The sequence below is a fragment of the Haliaeetus leucocephalus genome, unplaced genomic scaffold (assembly GCF_000737465.1).
Source record: "Haliaeetus leucocephalus isolate CR32 unplaced genomic scaffold, Haliaeetus_leucocephalus-4.0 Scaffold866, whole genome shotgun sequence".
NCBI lineage: Eukaryota > Metazoa > Chordata > Aves > Accipitriformes > Accipitridae > Haliaeetus > Haliaeetus leucocephalus.
Genome location: NW_010973302.1, coordinates 4,693,654 through 4,712,416, shown reverse-complemented (window position 1 = coordinate 4,712,416; position 18,763 = coordinate 4,693,654). Strand labels below are relative to the sequence as shown.

At 38.3% G+C, this 18,763-nt stretch overlaps 1 protein-coding gene across 8 annotated transcripts in view; it reads right to left on the bottom strand.

The window, feature by feature from the left end:
- The window catches only part of NEDD4L (neural precursor cell expressed, developmentally down-regulated 4-like, E3 ubiquitin protein ligase), a 146,686-nt gene that overhangs the window by 97,262 nt on the left and 30,661 nt on the right, over positions 1–18,763 (bottom strand). For 4 of the 8 annotated variants that reach the window (XM_010583051.1, XM_010583052.1, XM_010583054.1 and 1 more), the window contains exon 1: positions 539–1,598. In XM_010583051.1, the coding sequence (XP_010581353.1) occupies positions 539–1,498 (960 nt within the window). In that variant the 5' untranslated portion in view covers positions 1,499–1,598. Of the gene's footprint in view, positions 1–538; positions 1,599–6,547; positions 6,602–9,436; positions 9,476–14,605; positions 14,688–18,763 lie in introns of those variants that run through there. The other 4 variants (XM_010583057.1, XM_010583058.1, XM_010583059.1 and 1 more) reach the window with 2 other exon arrangements.

Sequence of the window (18,763 nt, the reverse complement as noted above, 5' to 3'; positions counted from 1 at the left end):
CCTAAAAAAAAACCCCCCCCCCCCCCCCCCAGCTTCTTGGTACCCTAAGTCAGTGTCTTGACTGGAATTATCATAAGATTTCTACAGTCTTAGCTACTATTGCATTACAATACACATTTTAAAATTGTGTAGAGGTACACACACGTGTACATTATACTTAGAAGGTGTCAAAGTACTTATTTTTAAAAACAGAGTGCATGAAAAATTCTTCAAGCAGCAAGATCTCAACCAACTAAAGTAACGTGAACATTTAATTTGACATTTGAATGTTCTGATTTTTAAAAATCTTTCCAGCTGATGTAACACTGAATTAAGAAACATGTGTGACATTAGGATCTCAAAATATTACACTGGATGTAATCATAACTGAGAGCAAAGTTAGATTAGATTAGAAATAGAGATGATTCGTGGCTTGCTCCAGAGAAATGCAGAACATTCTAGCACTAACAATGGAAGTGCTTCAGTTGCCCCAAGTCTAGAAACCTTTATATAGCGATTCTGTATTTTACTAGCATAGCATACTCAGCATCATACTTACTGTGGTGCTGGCTGTTGTAGGACCAGGGGTGCCACGACCCTCTTTACAAACAACCTGATTTTGTTCTTCAGGACCACGGGTGACAAGAATTCTGAAGTGCTGCTGCCTCGTGTTTTGATCTGGTCTGATTTTAAACAAACATCCCTGCCCTTGAGGAATCCGCTCTACCGAATTGCTTCTAGACATTTCTGACCCGTTCCTGCCATTTCCATGCAGTTCTGAATTCAATCCATTATCTGTAGGGCTAATTTCTTCTGTTGGCTGCTGGACAGGGTAGGAAGTACTCCTTTCTAGCCGTATCCGGGGATACCTGACCAATCTGTCCCCTTTTGTTCCAGTAAAACCAAAGTTATACTCGCCTCCTGCACCTGTACCACTTGTCTGCGGTTGCTGTAACTGGAGAACAAAGAACTTTTTCCCTGAATTCGCTGACATATCTGGCATGTGTTGCAAAGACCAACGCCGGGGTTCAGGGGTGGGAGCATTATTTTGAGCCTCAGTACCAAAGGGTAGCAGAGTAACCTGAGGCACATCTGCACTTGAAGCCCGATGCTGAATCCTCACACCGCTTATGTTTAAACCTGGAGCTGCTTCATTTGCCTCACCTTCTTGGGTAGTTGATGAAGCATCCTCACTCTGATTATTAGAAGGAATAGTACAAAATATTCTATGATTACAGCAAATAGTTCCGTTAATCTGTTGCCCTAACTCTCCCGTCAGCCTGGGTGGAGAATTTTCAGGAGTCACCTCTGGACTGCTTGGAGAAGAATGGTTTTCAAGAGGGGATACATAATGCTCCCTGAAGTCTGAGAATTTACAAGGAAGCGTCTCCTCAGGAGATTCCAGGGTTGTGCACTCGTCCGCGCAGCCGTTTGCAGCTTTGCGCTGAAGAGAAATCTGCATTGACGAGCTTCTCGTTGGACGCGCATCAATACTGTTCAGCAGCTGGGGAATAAACATGGATGTACTCCTTTTTAAGGAGCCCACTTCTTGCAAATCGCCGCCACCACCATAATCTGCTCCATGTCGAGAGAAAGCATGAGGACTGTTTCTTCTTGGCAAAGTGTGGAATGCCATGAAAAAGTCATCTTCTCTCTCCCGGTCGAGGATCTCTGATTCGGGGGCTGTGTTGCTTCGCCCAGAGCCAAAATGAAACCGCAGCCGATGGGCCATGGTTTTACAGAGAGAAGAAAAGGAGAGGGAGAACAGCAACAATTCAGGCACTGCCAGAAGTTAAAAACCAAAGACATAAACTCCAAGAAAAAGTGTCCCATCTGCCAAACTGTTAGCACTGCAGCCCTGATAGCGACAGATAGCAGAAATAGCCCAAGTGGCAAGCAGCATTCCAGGCATGATTGGGTAAGAGCAATCAGCGCTCCTACACACTGTGACATAGGGTAGGATGGTGGGAGTCACGTGGCCTGGTTCCCCCTCTCCAATGTAAGCTAGTGGGGGTTTTGTTTTTTCTTTTTTTTTTTTTTAATGCCAGCAAGAGCCTGAAACAGCACCTTCACAGCTGCTCCTTTTCCATCAGAGAGGAGCGGCCCCAGCGGGAGAGCTCTCACAGCTGACTAAGGCAGCGAACACACTCGGCACTGCTATAAATCTAAACCACATCATATTCACATGGCACATTTGTGTAAAGCGCGCACACAAAAATTTAACTACAACAAAAATACTTCAATTTAGTGATAAAAGTTTAAGTCAACTCCACATGCAAATGAGAAAAATTATTTCAAGCTTAACATTTTGGTGTGTGTTACAGCATTAGGCTATCATGGCAGAACATGAATAAATATAGCACGGTTATGCTTTCAGTTTTAACTGTGCTAATAACATGATTAAGCAACAAACTTCTCGCCTTTGAAAAGCCACAACTTTTACATTGTCCCTACGATCGCAATATAACCTACACTACCCTGCACAGTCCCTTTTAATAATTAAAAATTACAACAAACAAAGCAATCAAACATATGGCAAAGATTTCTCACACAGTAAAATCAGCAGAAATGTGCAAGATGACAGGAGACAAAGTTTCTTTTTCAGTTTTACCAGGCAGTAAGGACCAGGGAAAACCAGAGACGAGTGTTGCATGTCCTTTTGTACCGATTTGTCTTAAACACCGTACAGAAACTCTGCCTGCCCATTGCTGGCCAGTCTCCAGCGAGAAAGTTAGCAATATTACGACGAGTGTGATTGCCAGCACGGAATACAGTTATGCTCTCCGAGAGCCAAAAGACCTCAGAAGAAGGACAGACAGACAGGATATACCAAAACGTAAAACAAACACCCTAAATCAGCTCTATTACAACACAGAAACTCAGTGGTCTGAGGATACTCACATTTGAAGTGCACTCACAATAGCACTTGTTAGCACATACTAGAAAAGAAACTCTGTTTAGCAAGAAGTGTAGTTTCATTTCAATACACGGACATTTGCTCCCTAGGAGAACTTCAAAGCCCAAGTTTTGTCAACAGCTCTGAAAATTTGTAGGTGGAGGGTCAATACTCTAGATAGACATTTAAACCTCTGTTTGCAAGCAGCTTGTTTTCAAAAGACAGAGAATGACCAATCATGAGAGAAATGGAAGCTTAAAACGATACAACTGCCAGACAGCACAATCCCCTATTGTTTTAAGTAGACTATGAGCCAACAAGAAGAAAAACATGAATAGCTTCTACACAGCAACAGTACTGTAGATTGCCTTGTGGAAGGCACAGGTGTTGATATTATTTTATCTTATTTTTCAGATAAAACATATTATCCAAGGACACAGTGTCTCTTTGCACCAAAGATGAAGCTTGCATCATATATTCTCTATTTTGATTGGGGGATAGAAAGGAAAGGACGTACTGCAAAGACAAAGTTCTTTGAAAATTTGGGAACATGAAGAAGAAACAAAGTTCTTGCAATAAAAACCATGCAAGTATTGACTATATGTATTTCAGAGTAAAACCAAAATAACCAGTTCAATTTCTCCTCATTCTGTAAGCATAACCTCATGGAAATCTGCTACTCTAAAAACCTCCATGTACTTGTTTTGTCAACAGCTCAGAAGACCTTCCAAAAGGAATGCAATGGCTTCTAAACAACAGGTTACTGCCTTTGGAAGGAGGTTATGAGCCCAAGGGCAGACTGTCTACAGAAGTGGGACCACAGGAAGAACAAACAGAAAGAAGTACTGAAACTTACTAGAAGTAAAAGGCCAGTACTGCATACAGAAATGTGAAAATCTTAAGCCATACATCTGACATGCGTATACCAGAACTGTCATTTCTCAGCTGTCACCACGTATAGAATTTTGACCATCACACAGGGACATCCCCACGCATGCCACTGCCCTCTGCAGGACAGCATGACACCTCTCCCACCAGTTGTGCTTTGTCCTCCATGCCAGCACAAATGTACTCCAACCATCCCCCAAGACACACGCAAGCCACGCAGTAATGTCTGCACAGTCCTGAGCCCTGGCTTACATACTCTGCCTCACAGTTACAGGATTTCTGCTTCAGCGTTGTTTGCATCAGCTGGCAATGGAAGAGGGCCTTAAAGCTGGGAAGAACTGACCGACAATCTCCCTTAAGTTCAAAAGGTACAGGACAGTTTTAATAGTGCAAGTGGTCATTATGATCATTATATGTCAAGAAATATGCTCACAGTCAGCCCACTCTAAATAGACACTGTCACAGATTTACCAATTTACTTCCTCCTAAAGGAAGATACAATCATTTGACTATAAGTCCTTTTTTTCCCCAGAAGATTACAGCTTGTATGTTTTCCTTTGCTCTATATTTAATAGGAAGGCAGAGGAAGACATCTTCCATAGTGTGGTGTTTGTTTTTTTTAATAAAAGGATCTTCACAACACTGATCCTAACCTTAGCAAAGTTTAGGTTCAGTAGAGGTTGTACTGCACCCAACCAAGAAAATGTTAATACCTGAACTCATAAACAAAGAGATGGTGTTAAAATTTTCAAAAGACAAAACCCCAAAAGACGTATTCACCCAGTATGCCATTGCACTGGCATATTGTTGGTGGTGCATTTCTTTCCGCCTCTCCGGGCTGATGTACGGACTCGGGAAGGCTCGCTAGCCCTTCGCACAAGCGTGAGGAGCCGGGCAGCGAAGCGACCCTTGGCTGTGCCAGGAACTCTTCCCCAGCTGAGACAGGGAGATCTGCTGTGCGTCTCAAGGACTCCTGCTGCCCGGCGGAGGGAGGCGGGGGACGGGAGGAGAGATAGACACTTCTCACAACAACCTGCAGCCAGTTCTCTCTCCTAACGACCTTGAGACCTTGTTAGTACAGTCCTCCCCCGACAGGCTGGGAGCAGTCCCTATCTGTGTTTGGAGTTCTTCTCAGTCTCGGAGTTTCCCTTATCTGCATGTGAAATGGTACCAGCGCAGCTGGCATCCCAGCAATGTGTTGATGGCAAAAGTCCATCACCTCCCGAACCTACAAGCAGCGGTACTACGGGAGGCCCTTGGAGCTCTCCCGGACCGCAGCGGGCTGGGACCAGCATCTCCCCCTGAGCGGGACGCCTCTCGGAGCTCCCAAACTCTCCTGTTTGTTTGCGAAAATTGGAGGTCTGTCACCGAAAGCCAACACGGCTGGGGCAGATTCTCTCCACTCCTTGAGGCTCGACCCTTCGCCCCTTGAGACAAATGCCAAAGCATTTGAATTGAATATTTTCACTGAACTCAAGGGGAATTTTTAATAGTTATGCCTCTTTTTCTCTCTTTTACTCTCTTTTATTCCCTTTTACTCTCTTACGTGTTTCTCTTAGTGTCTTTATGCATGGATGTGTACTAACTTGAATAGTCTATACTAAGTTATAGCCAGTACATTATAAGATATAATATAAGTGATTACTTTCAAATTTATACTTAAATTACTGTTGTGATTTTTATTCAACTGTGAATGGATTTTAGGCTGCTACTATACTCATAATCCCTTTAGATTTAAACTGTTGACCAAGTCTGGGACTAGGAGTCGATCCAGCCGCACCTAGACTCCGACAGGAGTTTAGAAAGCAAGGGGGTCTTCTCTGAACCTTGTGACTCAACGGGAGGGTCTTCCTTACCCTCTCCACATTCCCTTTTACCCCATTATGTTTTTGGTCTCTATATACATCAGTTTAGTTTGATTCTGATTTAATTTTCCTGTGTGCATGTTATCTATGTACTAAGTAATAGAGTGAACCTTGCCATTGAATTCTGTGAAGTGGCACTTTTATACAAATTTCTATAAAATCATTTTTCTATCGCTAATACAATTGGAGGTGATTCTTTAATCGATCCAAACTTCTCTCTCATTTTTAAATTCCCCCCGCAACACATATGTAACCTAATATGTTCAGAATAAGTGTCAGTTATTGTATGTATGTCTCTGAAAACCTTATCTACTTAATCCTAACAAAAACAAGCAGCAGTAAGATGTTGGAAGACTTCTCTAGAAAAGTTACTGCATCAGACAAATTAAGTTCAAGACTAAAAACACTAACAATATGCTGGGCTTTATGAGGCAGAGAACTGAAAACATAACAGAGAGCATTATTTTGCCATTACCCTAAACATTCATATGCCCACATGTTGAGTACAAGGTACAACTTTGGTAACCACATCCCAAAAAAGGATGCAGAAGTATTGAAAGGTAAAGAAAGAGACACTAAAATGATCAGGGGGTGAAGCAGTTACTGAGTGACTAAAAAGGTTGGGACTTTATTGGTTTGCAGCAGAGAAGCCTAAGGAAGAATACAATGAGGTTTTCACGTCAAAATACTGGGTTAAGGAGGACCATTTTGGTCTGACCCAGCAGGGTACTACTATTGAATTTAGTGCTCTGAATATTAGTCCCCAAACCAGATGCTTTTTATGCTTCTAACTGCATTTCTTAGCACACTTACTTGAACAACAGACAAAAATACACCTTTAAGATTAGTGCTATATTTTCATCAGCTGTGATACACAGAGCCTTGTGATTAGTAAAACACAATGAAGACAAGCACTCACCAATCTGTTTTCATCAAACACTTCAAACAGGAGACGATGATTGGTTGGGTTTACCTATGAGAAAATTCAAATAATGTCACTTTAGGTTCATTAGCTTGACGATAACAATATAGGGGTACTAGTTCATACAGTGATTAAACCAAAGGCAAACAGAACAGGACTAACAGGTTTTATGTAAATCTTTAGTTTTACTTAAAAACTGGAGCACTAGAACACCTCGTTTCTAAACCCTACTGCAACTAGAAATAGCCCAGCAGTTAACACTAAAAGCTCTCATTTACTATGTTCAATGCAAGACAGTTACTACATTCCTCTTTCTACAGAAAGCTCCATAGAGGAAAAGCAAAGCTGCTGCATATTGCAAAGCTGCATGCAGCCATAGGGATGAGAGGAATCTGGAGAGGACATCCCTGGGCAAACCAGACTGCCTCTGTCTCATGTCACCCCCAGTATGTGCTGCAGCCAGAAAGAGCTAGGTGGCTTTGGCTGCCTCGAGCACACCAGCAAAGCTAACTTGGTCTCAGGAAAGGTGGCCTGGCCTCCGAGACAAGCTCTGTGTTTTGGGAACAAGTCCCAGGCTGGACAGACTATCAGGGCTCCCAGACTTTTTTTGTTCTACAGCTGCAAAGCTCAATGAAACTGCATGGAGCAAGAGTTTTACTCTATTTCTTTCAGAATTTCACAATCATCTGTATTTTGGACTGTCCATTGTTCACCATTTCTAGCCCATTTATGACACAAGCCTGTGGAAAACCCAACAGAAGTCTCTCCAACACTTGAAAACAGCAAATGTATCTCCATAAAATTATTTACATTGAAGTAAATTTACGCAGAAAGACTGCCAACATTTGAAAGGAAAAAACAAACAAACAAAAGAACTCTGGCAGGAAGACAAAACATCACTATTAAACAAGAAAAAAGTTCTATAGTATTTGATCGACTTGATATATTTTTTCAGAAAAACTTTGTAAGCCAGATTACTATGTCCAACTTGTTTAATTGAGAAAATTTAGAAATAATATTCCACAATAGACTGATAATTCTGTGGGGGTGGCAATGGACTTCCCCAGTTTTAAGAAAATCAGAGAACTGTGACATAGAAAAAAGGGTATGCGTAACTTTATATATCCTCATTATTATTTAGGATTTTCAAGATGTTTTAAAAGAGCTTCTATGAACAGTATCTGTAGTGTAAGCAACACAAATTGTGGCAGTTTTGTGTATTCTCTTTTCCTGGGAAAAGCAAATTATTAAAAAGGCTACCTTGAATAATATCCGTTAAAATTATAAGCACAAATAAACATAACAAGCTTGCTTAATCCTGAGTAAATATATTACACTTTAAAACACATTAATTTGTTCCTTACAGTCTATCTTACAACTCAGCATGTTTACGAGACCAGTATTCATAAAGATGGGCTTATGGAGGTGAGGTCATCCATTTCTGAATCCCATATGCAATCAGGATCATATCTGGGAGAGCTTGAAATGTCTTCAAATAGGTAAACAGTTTAAAACTTTCTTTCACTTCCCTTTCCTGTGCAATGGCCATGATAGTAATCTCTCTATATTAATTTGTCCTCTATGCTGAAGGCAAAAGCATTTGAACACTTCACCATAAAATGCTCTCTTACAAGGCTAATGACTTTCTAGGAAAATTACAGTATTAAAATTCCTCTGCATTTTTACAGGCAGGTAGCTTAAGTTACCCCATGGTAGAGCCACGTCTGTAACAAGAGGTGTGCAAACATCAACAACCACTGTGATGAAAATAGAAAACCTTAGGTCCAGTCATAATTTAGTGTGAAGACAGTTACTATGGACTCTGCATAACGTCTAAGTCCATATTTTGCCCTCTGGGTATGTTATAAAAATCAAAATATTTCATTAGATAAAGATGATTTTACATATGTATTACCAGCTGCAAAACCTAGAAAATATGGTACATGTTTAAAAAGAAAAGTTCCACTTAAACCTCAAAAACCTGTGTATTAACAGTTACATTGGTGGGAACTATCTATCTAGAAGATCCTATTAGCAAGACAGTCAATTGCTAAGACTCTATAAAACAACATTCAATATGATACCCGTTTTTAAGAATCTACAATGACATCTTTTCTCAAGCAGCTGTTTAAGATTAAATTTTAAAAACCACTGAAATTGTACCTAATCTTCTTTTGTGAAAGCTACAGCTGCACTAAAATTAAGTCATTCTTTTTTGGAAAAATACTTTCAATAACTAAATAACAAAGTTGTTACCACCCTTCTCATTTATATTATGTTGGTTTTGATAATCACTATTTTAACCCCTCCTTTACCACTTTCAAATATTTAAAATTATTTTTTCTGACAAAAATCACTCAGTTTTAGCTGTAACTTGGTTTTCATTTTAAGATTTAGAAAGATTAAAATTAAACTACAAAAAAAGAAAAAAGCATATTCTGACCTTTTTGGCAAGTAACATCAAGGCCAAGAGAAATTGCTTTTTCTGTCTTCCTTCCCTACATTTGTATTTTTTTTTTTGCCATGATAACTTAAATTTCATAGAGCTCTTGGAAATAACTGATTTGCCACTGTATTAACATTTTAAAACCACAGCAAACATGCTCTGCTAAAAACACATTTTCAAGTAAAAACAATTTTTTAGTCAGATGAATTAACTCAAAACTTACTCTAAATAAAATTTCAAATTGTGAAACAGTCCATTTCTAATTAACCTTATGCCAATTTCTGCTGATCATTCCAACAATGAGCAATTACATCAAGATAAGCATTTTTTAATGTAAACATATAAACAACAAATAAAAAATAAGCTTCTTCCCAACCTTATAAAATGCAATGTGATTAACTGTACATGTTAGTCATGATTGCAAGTAAAGGGAAACTTACTCTAAAATAAAATTCTTCATTCCATTTTGGATTCAGTGTCTGTAAAAGAAATAAACATATTTACATACTAAAATTTCTTTAGGTTTGCCATTTTGCAATCATCAAAATGTGCATGCAAGTGACAATTTTCTAGGAAAAAAAAAGGAGAAAAAAGCATGTCATAAAAAATTGAAATAAAAATATTGCCATCAAATTATTTCAAAATTCCGTACTGAATAAACTAAACATGGGAGGATATTTGAGTCAGATGATCCTAAAATAGATGTTAAGTATAAATAGGATTCTGTGAGTAAAAGGCAAATCACTGAGACCCTATAGAAGTAAAACCTGAAGACATTTCATTCTCAAGAGTCATTTAAAACCAGATTTAAAAAAAAAAAAAAAAAAAGTATTTTTTAAACACAAGGACAACTTTAGAACTACAAAAATAAGGAGTTTTATACTGTAAACTAAACAGAAAAAGAAAAAAAAGAACAAAAGGAAAGGTTATTTCCTCTGAATAGGTATGATTCTCTTCCTAACCTCCCTCAAGCCTATGGAGGATTTTAATTTTGTTTTAATAGCCTCAAAAAAACGTACAGAATAAAATATGCATACAGATTACAATCTGAAGGAAGCTCAAGCATGAAATAATAAATTGATAAAAAAAGAGAACTACAAACATTAGTAATTTGCGCAATTCAAATTTGGGTAAGCTTAAAAACAAGTATGATACATCCAATGGTTTTGTTTTCATGCCAAATCATTCCCTCATTCTCTCACATAGCAGAGATTTACCAGAAGAGCTGACAGTAAAAATTGGCTCTACACCCACCAAAATTTTGTTATAGCAGAGAAGGGAAAAAAACCCCTGTTACTTTTTAAATACTTGTATTCATCAAATGCGGCTGTTATTGGCAAGAGAGGTTCCATGTAATTTAACAAATGAAGCATGGTCTCATGCTAAACTTGAGGGCACTACTGTCCATCAATAATGCATTAATTTTGAATGCTGCTTAAGCGCAAATACAAATTTCAGGAAATATTTGATGTATTAGGTAGCACAGTTTTTGGTAAATGCCATGGTAACTGGCAGAAATTTCTTCCACCTTTACAAGTCAATTAGTAGGTCAAGTCAGAAAGTACAAACACCAGAATCCTAGCAAAAGAGAAAACCACTTGTAAAGAAAGGGTCCAGAAATAAATGCATGAATAACTTCATAAAGGATATTAGCAGGGAAACAACAACAAAAGTACTCATCAGCAAAGAGAGCTGCATCCTAAAAAGGGCAAGTGTTGTACAGATAAAGAACTGCCAAGAGTCAAGCTGAGTTAGATCTTCCACAGGATATTAGAACAAACACAAAGAAGGTTTTTTCAACCATCTAAATAAAACAAGAACATGGAAAGAAATGATGCTACTAAGCAATGAAGCTCGATGGGGAGACTAAGCATATTTAGATACAGGAAATTATGTTTAACATTACGTATGGGAAAGGCAGAATAACTAAGGGATCGATATGAAGATAGAAGCTGTCACAACTGATGTAGAAGTGAAGTCTTCATAGCTCAGTGCAGTCAAATTGAGGAAACTGGATAATCTTCATCCAGACTTTTAAAAGAATTAACACATTAAATCACAAGCCTAGTAGCAGGAATTTAAAGAATATACTAACCATCTTACAGGACTGTAAAGACAGCAAACAGCAAATACAGCTTTTTCTACTGCAGAAAGAAGAGAGCATTTCTAGCAGGCCATTCGAAACACAGCTCCAAAAGGAAACACAAGGCATTAATCAAATTTTACAGTTGGAACAACTAAAAGTGTGGAGGGAGGTAAATCAAAACAAAAAGCCTCAGAAATTCAACACAGCTAGATCATGACAGATGCATCTGAAATTTTTCTGATAACTTTATTTTTTCAGACTAAGGAAACAATGTGCATTTAATCCCTTTGGCTGTAACTAAGCACTTCATAAGGCTAGGTCCAGCTGTACAGTAGGATATGTATCAGACAACTGCACAGGTATTGTAAAAGGAGAATAAGAAAGGGGAAACTGCAGTCCTTTCTGCCTTCTTGAGGGCACTCCCGTGAGACAATGACAAACAGGAAGCTATACATTAAACTGAGGAAGACAAAAATGAGTAGAAAAATAAGAAACTAGTGAAGGGTTAGATGCTGTCATATTAAAAGAAAAGTTACAGAGGTAAAGTAGATAATTGGTGGTGTCTTTCACTCCTGAGATTGATTTTGCTCAATATTTTTTCCATTAATGATTTTAACTCAAAATCAAGATATACTAATCATGTTTGATTATTTATGAAATAAACAGAGATTGCAATTTGCATAGGAAGAACACTGCTTTGAGGGCAGAAGTCTTGAGATGAAATTTAACAACTCAGAACAGAAATTACTAACTAGAACTTTCCAATAGATGACCTATTATTATTATGGAAATGACTGAGAAAGTCCAGGCTTCAAGTGACAGTTACAAGAAACAGTGAAAAAAAGGCAGATGCAAGGAATACATCATCATCATCTCATCCTCAGCCCTCTGTTTACAGTTGGGCTGTTGTGCAAACATTGCCCTTTTTCTCTTCCTTGCTAGGGCAGCACTACAATCCATGAGTTTCTTCCTTGATACCATCAATACAATACTTTCACATCTTTATTACATTTTTTTTTCCTATTTATGGTGGTCTTCTCAGAAGTTTTCTTATTCTCCTTTCACATGGATCCAAAGCTAGTAAGTATTGCTTCAGATCAGCAGTAATGTTACAACCTTATTTCCAATCTAATGCTCTCTTTTCAGCCTCTCCTAACTTTTTGCACTATGGCCTTTACATTTCAAATGTGTGGGAGATGAATATGCTATGTCTTTAGTAAGCATGCTTTTATACCAGCAACACCTTTTCAAATAAGGACAATGTTATTCTAGTAAGAATTAAAAAATTAATTAAGGAATTAATTAAAAAAAGAATCAAATTGAATAAAACTCTGGATATGATCACCATTATTTACTAAGAAGAAAGAGGGGGAAAAAAAAAAAAATCAAGTCCTATATTCATGCCACACTTCCTATCTCCTCTCCCCCAATTTCACAGACTTGCTACAAAGGACTTCTCTCAAAAGCCAAAGGATCCTTGCACCTTCATGACCTGCCTCATGACCTCTCTGCTATCATAGTCCTGAGTTTTAGTCACAAAGTTATAGAACAGCTGAGGACCTCCAGAGGTCTCTTCCAACATCTAGATGATCTAGACTCATACTACCTCACATTGAAATTCTTCCATTTCATTGAAGTGAAAGATGAAAATCTCCCTCCCATCCTCAGGCATTTGCCAGTTAACAAATGCTACCATGCTATTTCAAGACAATAAACAAGCAGTACAAGAACTGGACTTGTCTAGTCAGTTGTTTTTCAGTAAGCCATTATTCTTCAGGAATCCTGAACCATACATTTTGCAAACAAGCTGATGAAAGCAAATGCATAGACTATTCATAGGGTGCAACTGTTCAAATGTCTCTAACTTCCACTTTCTCCCCAGATGAAATGAGTTGCCCATATCGCTGTTGATCCAAAATTACTACAGTGGTCCAAATTATTTTTTAAATAAGAAAATAAACCTTCACCTACACTCATTTTATTCTTTTCATCTACCCTTTACAATGTAAGAAAGATTTATCAGTACATTGACACAGGTGTACTGATTTAATAGTTTCTCATTAGTATTGCCGTTCCAGAGTGAGACAAAGTCAATCTCATGCTTCAGCAAGAACATGTTAGTTAAAATTTTAGCAGAATTATAATAGCCAGGTATTTTATAATAGCCTGAAAACAACCTATCAAGCCTAAGCATTTTCTGTTCATATGATTTCAAGATCAGGAGTTGATTCCATGCAGCTACGTCCCAGGAAATGGCATGACAACAAGCACACTCTCTACAAAAGCAAGATATGCATATCATAAGAAAACCTCCCACATACTTCTATGGAATTGGCGATAAATCTTGAACCTATTTAAGGAAACAAAAAAATGCCACAGTCCATGTTGTTACTGTAGCAACAAACTAGGTACTGCTCTTTGGAAAAGTTAACATTTTTCTCACAGATTTTAACGTCTAAAAAGTTTACATAAAACTAAGCTAGATGGCCTACAAAGAACATATTTAAAAGGATATAATGAATGTTAAAATGCTATTATGAAACAAGTACCAATGGTTAACCAGGAAATCTTTTAAAAATTGCTTTTACTTTCCAACATCAAACATGCCCTGATTCCTATGAAAAGTTCTGCTTGAATCTTCCATGCTTCCTGGATTTCACATCGGTTTTCTCACAACACCTAATGTTCTGATTTTAGAACAGCATCATTCTATTTTGTATTTTCAAAAATAGATTTTTCCTCACTATTCTGTTTTGCAATAATGATGCCTATTGAATCACTGTTAATTCTAAATATCTTCATAAAAATGACAACTCATTACTTCTACCTTACTTTTCATACCAGTTATGACTTCCTTCCTCTCTGCTATCACCACCAGCAAATTTAAAAAAAAAACACAAACAAAAAAACCCACAAAAAACCCCAAATTTCCTTCTAAAATCTTAGAGCCCTGACAATAACAAATATCCCCTGGTGGAATTTTTGTGTAGAATGAAATTAAGAAACCAAGTAAAATTTAATTTTGGTTCTAATTAAAAATGAAAACAATTTCAGTACATTTCCAGGCTTTTCTTACAGCCTATCTTCCGTCATTTGGCTATTTTAAATTCCCATATTAGGAAAATATTTTGAAAATGGAAATTTTGAAAGGGAACATTAAAGAATGATCATTTGTGCTAAAAGTCAAATAAATTATAATTAAAGCAGAGTTTCTCAGTTCTTTATTTCAGCTACATCTTTCATTGAAATATAACTTTGATAAAAGAAACAGTGAATGATATGAGATTTGATAAGCCAAGCTTTAGAGAATAATATGCAACATATTAGATCCTGTCAACAAGTCATGCACACTGAAGATGCATGGACTTGTTTTCTTATTTTGGTCTGAAAAAAAATAGATAAATTATTCACTTGCTATACATGTATGCAACAATTTAAGTAAGTGTTGTATTATATTATGGAACTGTGTTCCAGTATTCTTAATATTTCCAAAACAATGGAACAAGAAAGAGTATATACGTACCTTCTTAATAGTTTTTGTCTGCACAAGAGCAAGTTCTCTGTTCTCATCTGCTACATACAAGGAAAGTTTCACATACGGGTCACTGCAAAAGAAGATGCCATATTTAATGGGAATATAATTTTACAGCCAAATATAATTTCAGTATAAATTTGTCATTTAATTGGATAACAATAGCAGCTCTAAATACTTCCAGTGAAAGCATTTTTACTGAAACCTAGTAACTGTAGTAAGCTACTGAAACATTTAAAATATGTGTTTGAATACACTCAGTTAAATATTGACCATAGCATTAAAGATAATTTAACTTGCAGCTCTGTCCCACTGCTATGGGCAAGAACAACTTGCTTGCATACAACTTCTGCTCACAAGCATGCACGTGGCAGGCCATCAAAACAAGTCAAGAAAAAATTTGAGTCATGGGTTTTAGAAGAGACTCACTGTAACCACTTGAGGTTGACAGGAAAGGGAACAGGAATCATCTTGAAGAACTAGTTCTATTTTTACTGAATCATAAAACCAAGCTGCATGGTATCAGCAGTAATACCAGGATGGTCCTTCTGTCCATCTGACACCCCTGCCTAGATCCTGAGGTCTCCTACCCACACCATGGGTCTCCACCTCCCCAGCTAGTCCACTGTGGTGCTCGCTGCAAAGAGATGCTTGCACACTCATCTCACAGGCAACTCACACTTGTGGGTCCCCCCTGAATGCTGCCATGGACCCTCTCCCCATCTGGTACCCTTGCCTGGACCAAGGGCCTCCTACTCACTGGCTGGTCCAGTTTGAGGTATGCTAGTGAATGCCACATGTCCTCTCTTGACACACCAGGCCTGGGGGAGGTACAGACACTCACTCTGCCACCCAACAGCTGGCACCCAGACTGTGACCAACAGTCTAGCCACTGGCACTGAGCTCCTCACCTGCATCTTGGATAATCTTAATGAAGAAGATGCTCCCATCTTTTGCATTCCCTTCCATGCTGAATACCACACTGACCCTGCTCCAGCTTTTCACGCCCTTCTCATTACCAGGTCGCTGAGGATCAAACACTATCATAAAGGTTTGCACAAATGCTTCAGCCTCCATTCAAACCTCATTTACAAGGTCAATGAAGCAGAGTGAATATTAACTTTGTAGCTATGGGGTATTATAACTGCTACCTTGAAATCTGCATAGTATTAAGTAGAACCACCACTAGAGCTATTTTCCATTAGAGCTTATCTGCACTTAGGGAAAGTCTTGCCCAGCATACCAGAACCAGGTAGCATAGACAAATCTGGCCTCAACTCCCACTTGTCCCCGTTGACCTCGCTTCCTCTTTTCAGAAGGAGAAGGAAGTACATGTATTCCAGAGACCATACAGCTCTGTACGTCAGACACCTGTCAGATATAAAACGTGCCACTAAAGGAGGTCACTGCTTTCACCCTAACTAACTCCAGCTGCTTTCAGTAAGAAGTTTTTGCCTTTACTGAACAGACCATTGACATCTCTGCCCACTCTAAATGTGGGACAGACTGAGCCAGACTAAACTGTACCAGCAAAGTTCTCACTCCTGAATGTGAGGCGGGAATTTATCTGAATGATTAGATATTTGAGACTGTTTACTTACATGCATTCATTTACTTAAAATGAACACGTAGCTGGACAGATACTATAAACCAACATAAGTCGACACTGCTCCAAGTAAAGCTGTCTCACACCTCCCTCTACCCTGGACCCTTGTTCTGGCCTTTGTGTTGCTCCTTCTTCAGTGGCAAAACACCTCTGCACGGAGCCATGCACAGAAACAGATCAGAGGAAGGATTCAAGGCAACAGGCAGCAGGGAAAGAAGGGGTCACCTTCCAGCCCAATCAGTATCCTGGCTCGTTTCACTGTGCAAATGTGCTAACATTTTCTGTTCTGGGAAAGAGAGGATACATAGCAGAGGCGGGAAGGAGCGTCAAGGGAAAAGGCAGAGTTTTTTATTTTTTTAAGTCACAATGTCATCATAACGTTTTCTAAAGTCTACCACCTGACATACTCTGCCAACAAATTAAACATCGCAAATAAATAGAAAACAGCACTTAAGGACGTCTTTAACCTACACGAAATGCACTGCTAGCTTGGGTTTTTTGTTTTTAGCTTTTTGAATAGCAATGAGCACTTAAAAAGAAAAAAGAAAACTGTTAAATAGAACATAAGGAAGCAAGCAAAGAGGAAAAGAAAAAAGACCTGAGATTTACCACTACAGTTTCTTATCCAGAAGCTGTGACTGATGTGATTTGATGACAGCTTATAGAAAAAGTTGTTTAAGTTGCGTTTATCTGCTTTACATACTGCTAAATTCAGCATTTCATTCATAACTCTGGAAGCTGCAGCTGCCTAAACAAATCTGACAGTTGGTAATTTTCTTCTGTGCTTTGAACTCATGATCTGTCCTAAAGAGCTGTGAAACTTCATGTGAAAGCTCTAGGAGCTGAGGATCAGAGCACCAAATTCATGTAGCAACAGTGGCAGAGACAGCATCTCATTCACAGATTGTAGCTTCCAGGCTAAAGTTTCCTAAAAGAATTTAGTCATCTGAAGAATAATCACCACCCACACAACTTTTGTTCACACCATCAGAAAATAAAAGGACATGAGTATCAGATACCACAGAACAGAACACTGAATTTGTAACAGTTTTCTTCTCCACTTGGAATTAACTGTAAATAAGAAATACAATTGAAGTCTATTAGGTTGCTTCTCTCACTGCATAGTTCTAACTAACCAGCAAAAGTCTACTGGAAATCATCTAATTTTTCTTCATTAGGATGCAGTATCGTGGTAATCACACTGAGTCATGGCAAGGGCTAAAACCAGACATACATCCAAAATCATGAATCTGGGTATCTTCTGCACCCAGATAAAGCACAGATTGAAACTTATTTTCAAGCACCATACACACTAGTTCTTAGTTTAAGAGGTTATTACAGAAGCCAAATGCTTAAGGAAGCATTTCAATTAATCCTCTTGAACTACATCTTTGTTTGGAGAAAACTGTGGTTTTACATTAGTCAATTCAAAGGAAGGTCTTAGTGAACACAAGACTGTTACAGCTTACAAGTTTCAGCCAATTCCACTGGGATCAGGATTCCATCACATCTAATTTCAGTGAAGTTAATGTCTAAATTAAATTGAAATACAGTAAAAGAAATTGTTTCTAAATCAGCAGATCTTAAAAAAAAAAAAAAAAAAAAAAAGAACGGGATGATTCAGATGTCTTTCTACTGAGTATCTAGCCCTCCAGAGTTCAGGAGGACTTACTAATTTCCACAATGCTGAACTGAGGTATTTCCAAACATTTGAATACGGTTGTGACTCAGCTAATAAACCCACCAAAAGAGAAAATGCTGAGAAGCAGTAAGCAGGTGCTCCAAGGTGGCTCTGCAAAAACCAGCTCTGCCCAGCAGGGCCAGTGCCAAATTCACTGGATCCAGAGCTGGCACTTCAGCCAGGTGCCTACACCCTCCAACCTCCATAGCATCACAAGCACCTGTGCTACTCTGACAATGGGAAAACTCAGTCATTACCAGACTTCCTTTCCCACAGCTCCAGATAATAGAAGCAATCTGTACAGAGCAAGTCTCTGCATTATTTCTAATTATTATCCCGGACAAACTTGGTAAATGGCATCAAGGCAAAGTAAATATTTACTGCAATTTTTCTCTAACTATGTCTCTTTCCAAAATACTGCTAAAATTACATGTTACTTTTCCACAAAGATTTCACTTCCCTCCTACAAAACACCTGACTGATTCATACAAGAGGATTGCTAAACAAAACTTGCAAAATCTACAAAATTGTGCTTGAACAACGAAACACCTCATAGCCAGAATGCATCAGTGTTAAAGAGCATATTCTTTCTGACGAGAAGGAGCCATTAAAGAACTGCCACTGTAGAGGCAGTACTGTACGATAAATAATCACTTTTTTATGCTAGGAACACAGTCTGACACTTTAAACTTAAAGCTTCATAAGCCTGAAGACCTTATCATGAGAAGTATTGTTAAAGAAAAGGTCAAGTTTACAATAATTAATGTTGCATTTTGTTCGTTTGTTTGTTTTGGGTTTTACAGTTTCTTTGTGATATTCCTCCTATACCATGGTGCCATGCCATCTTTAAACTTTTACTGTT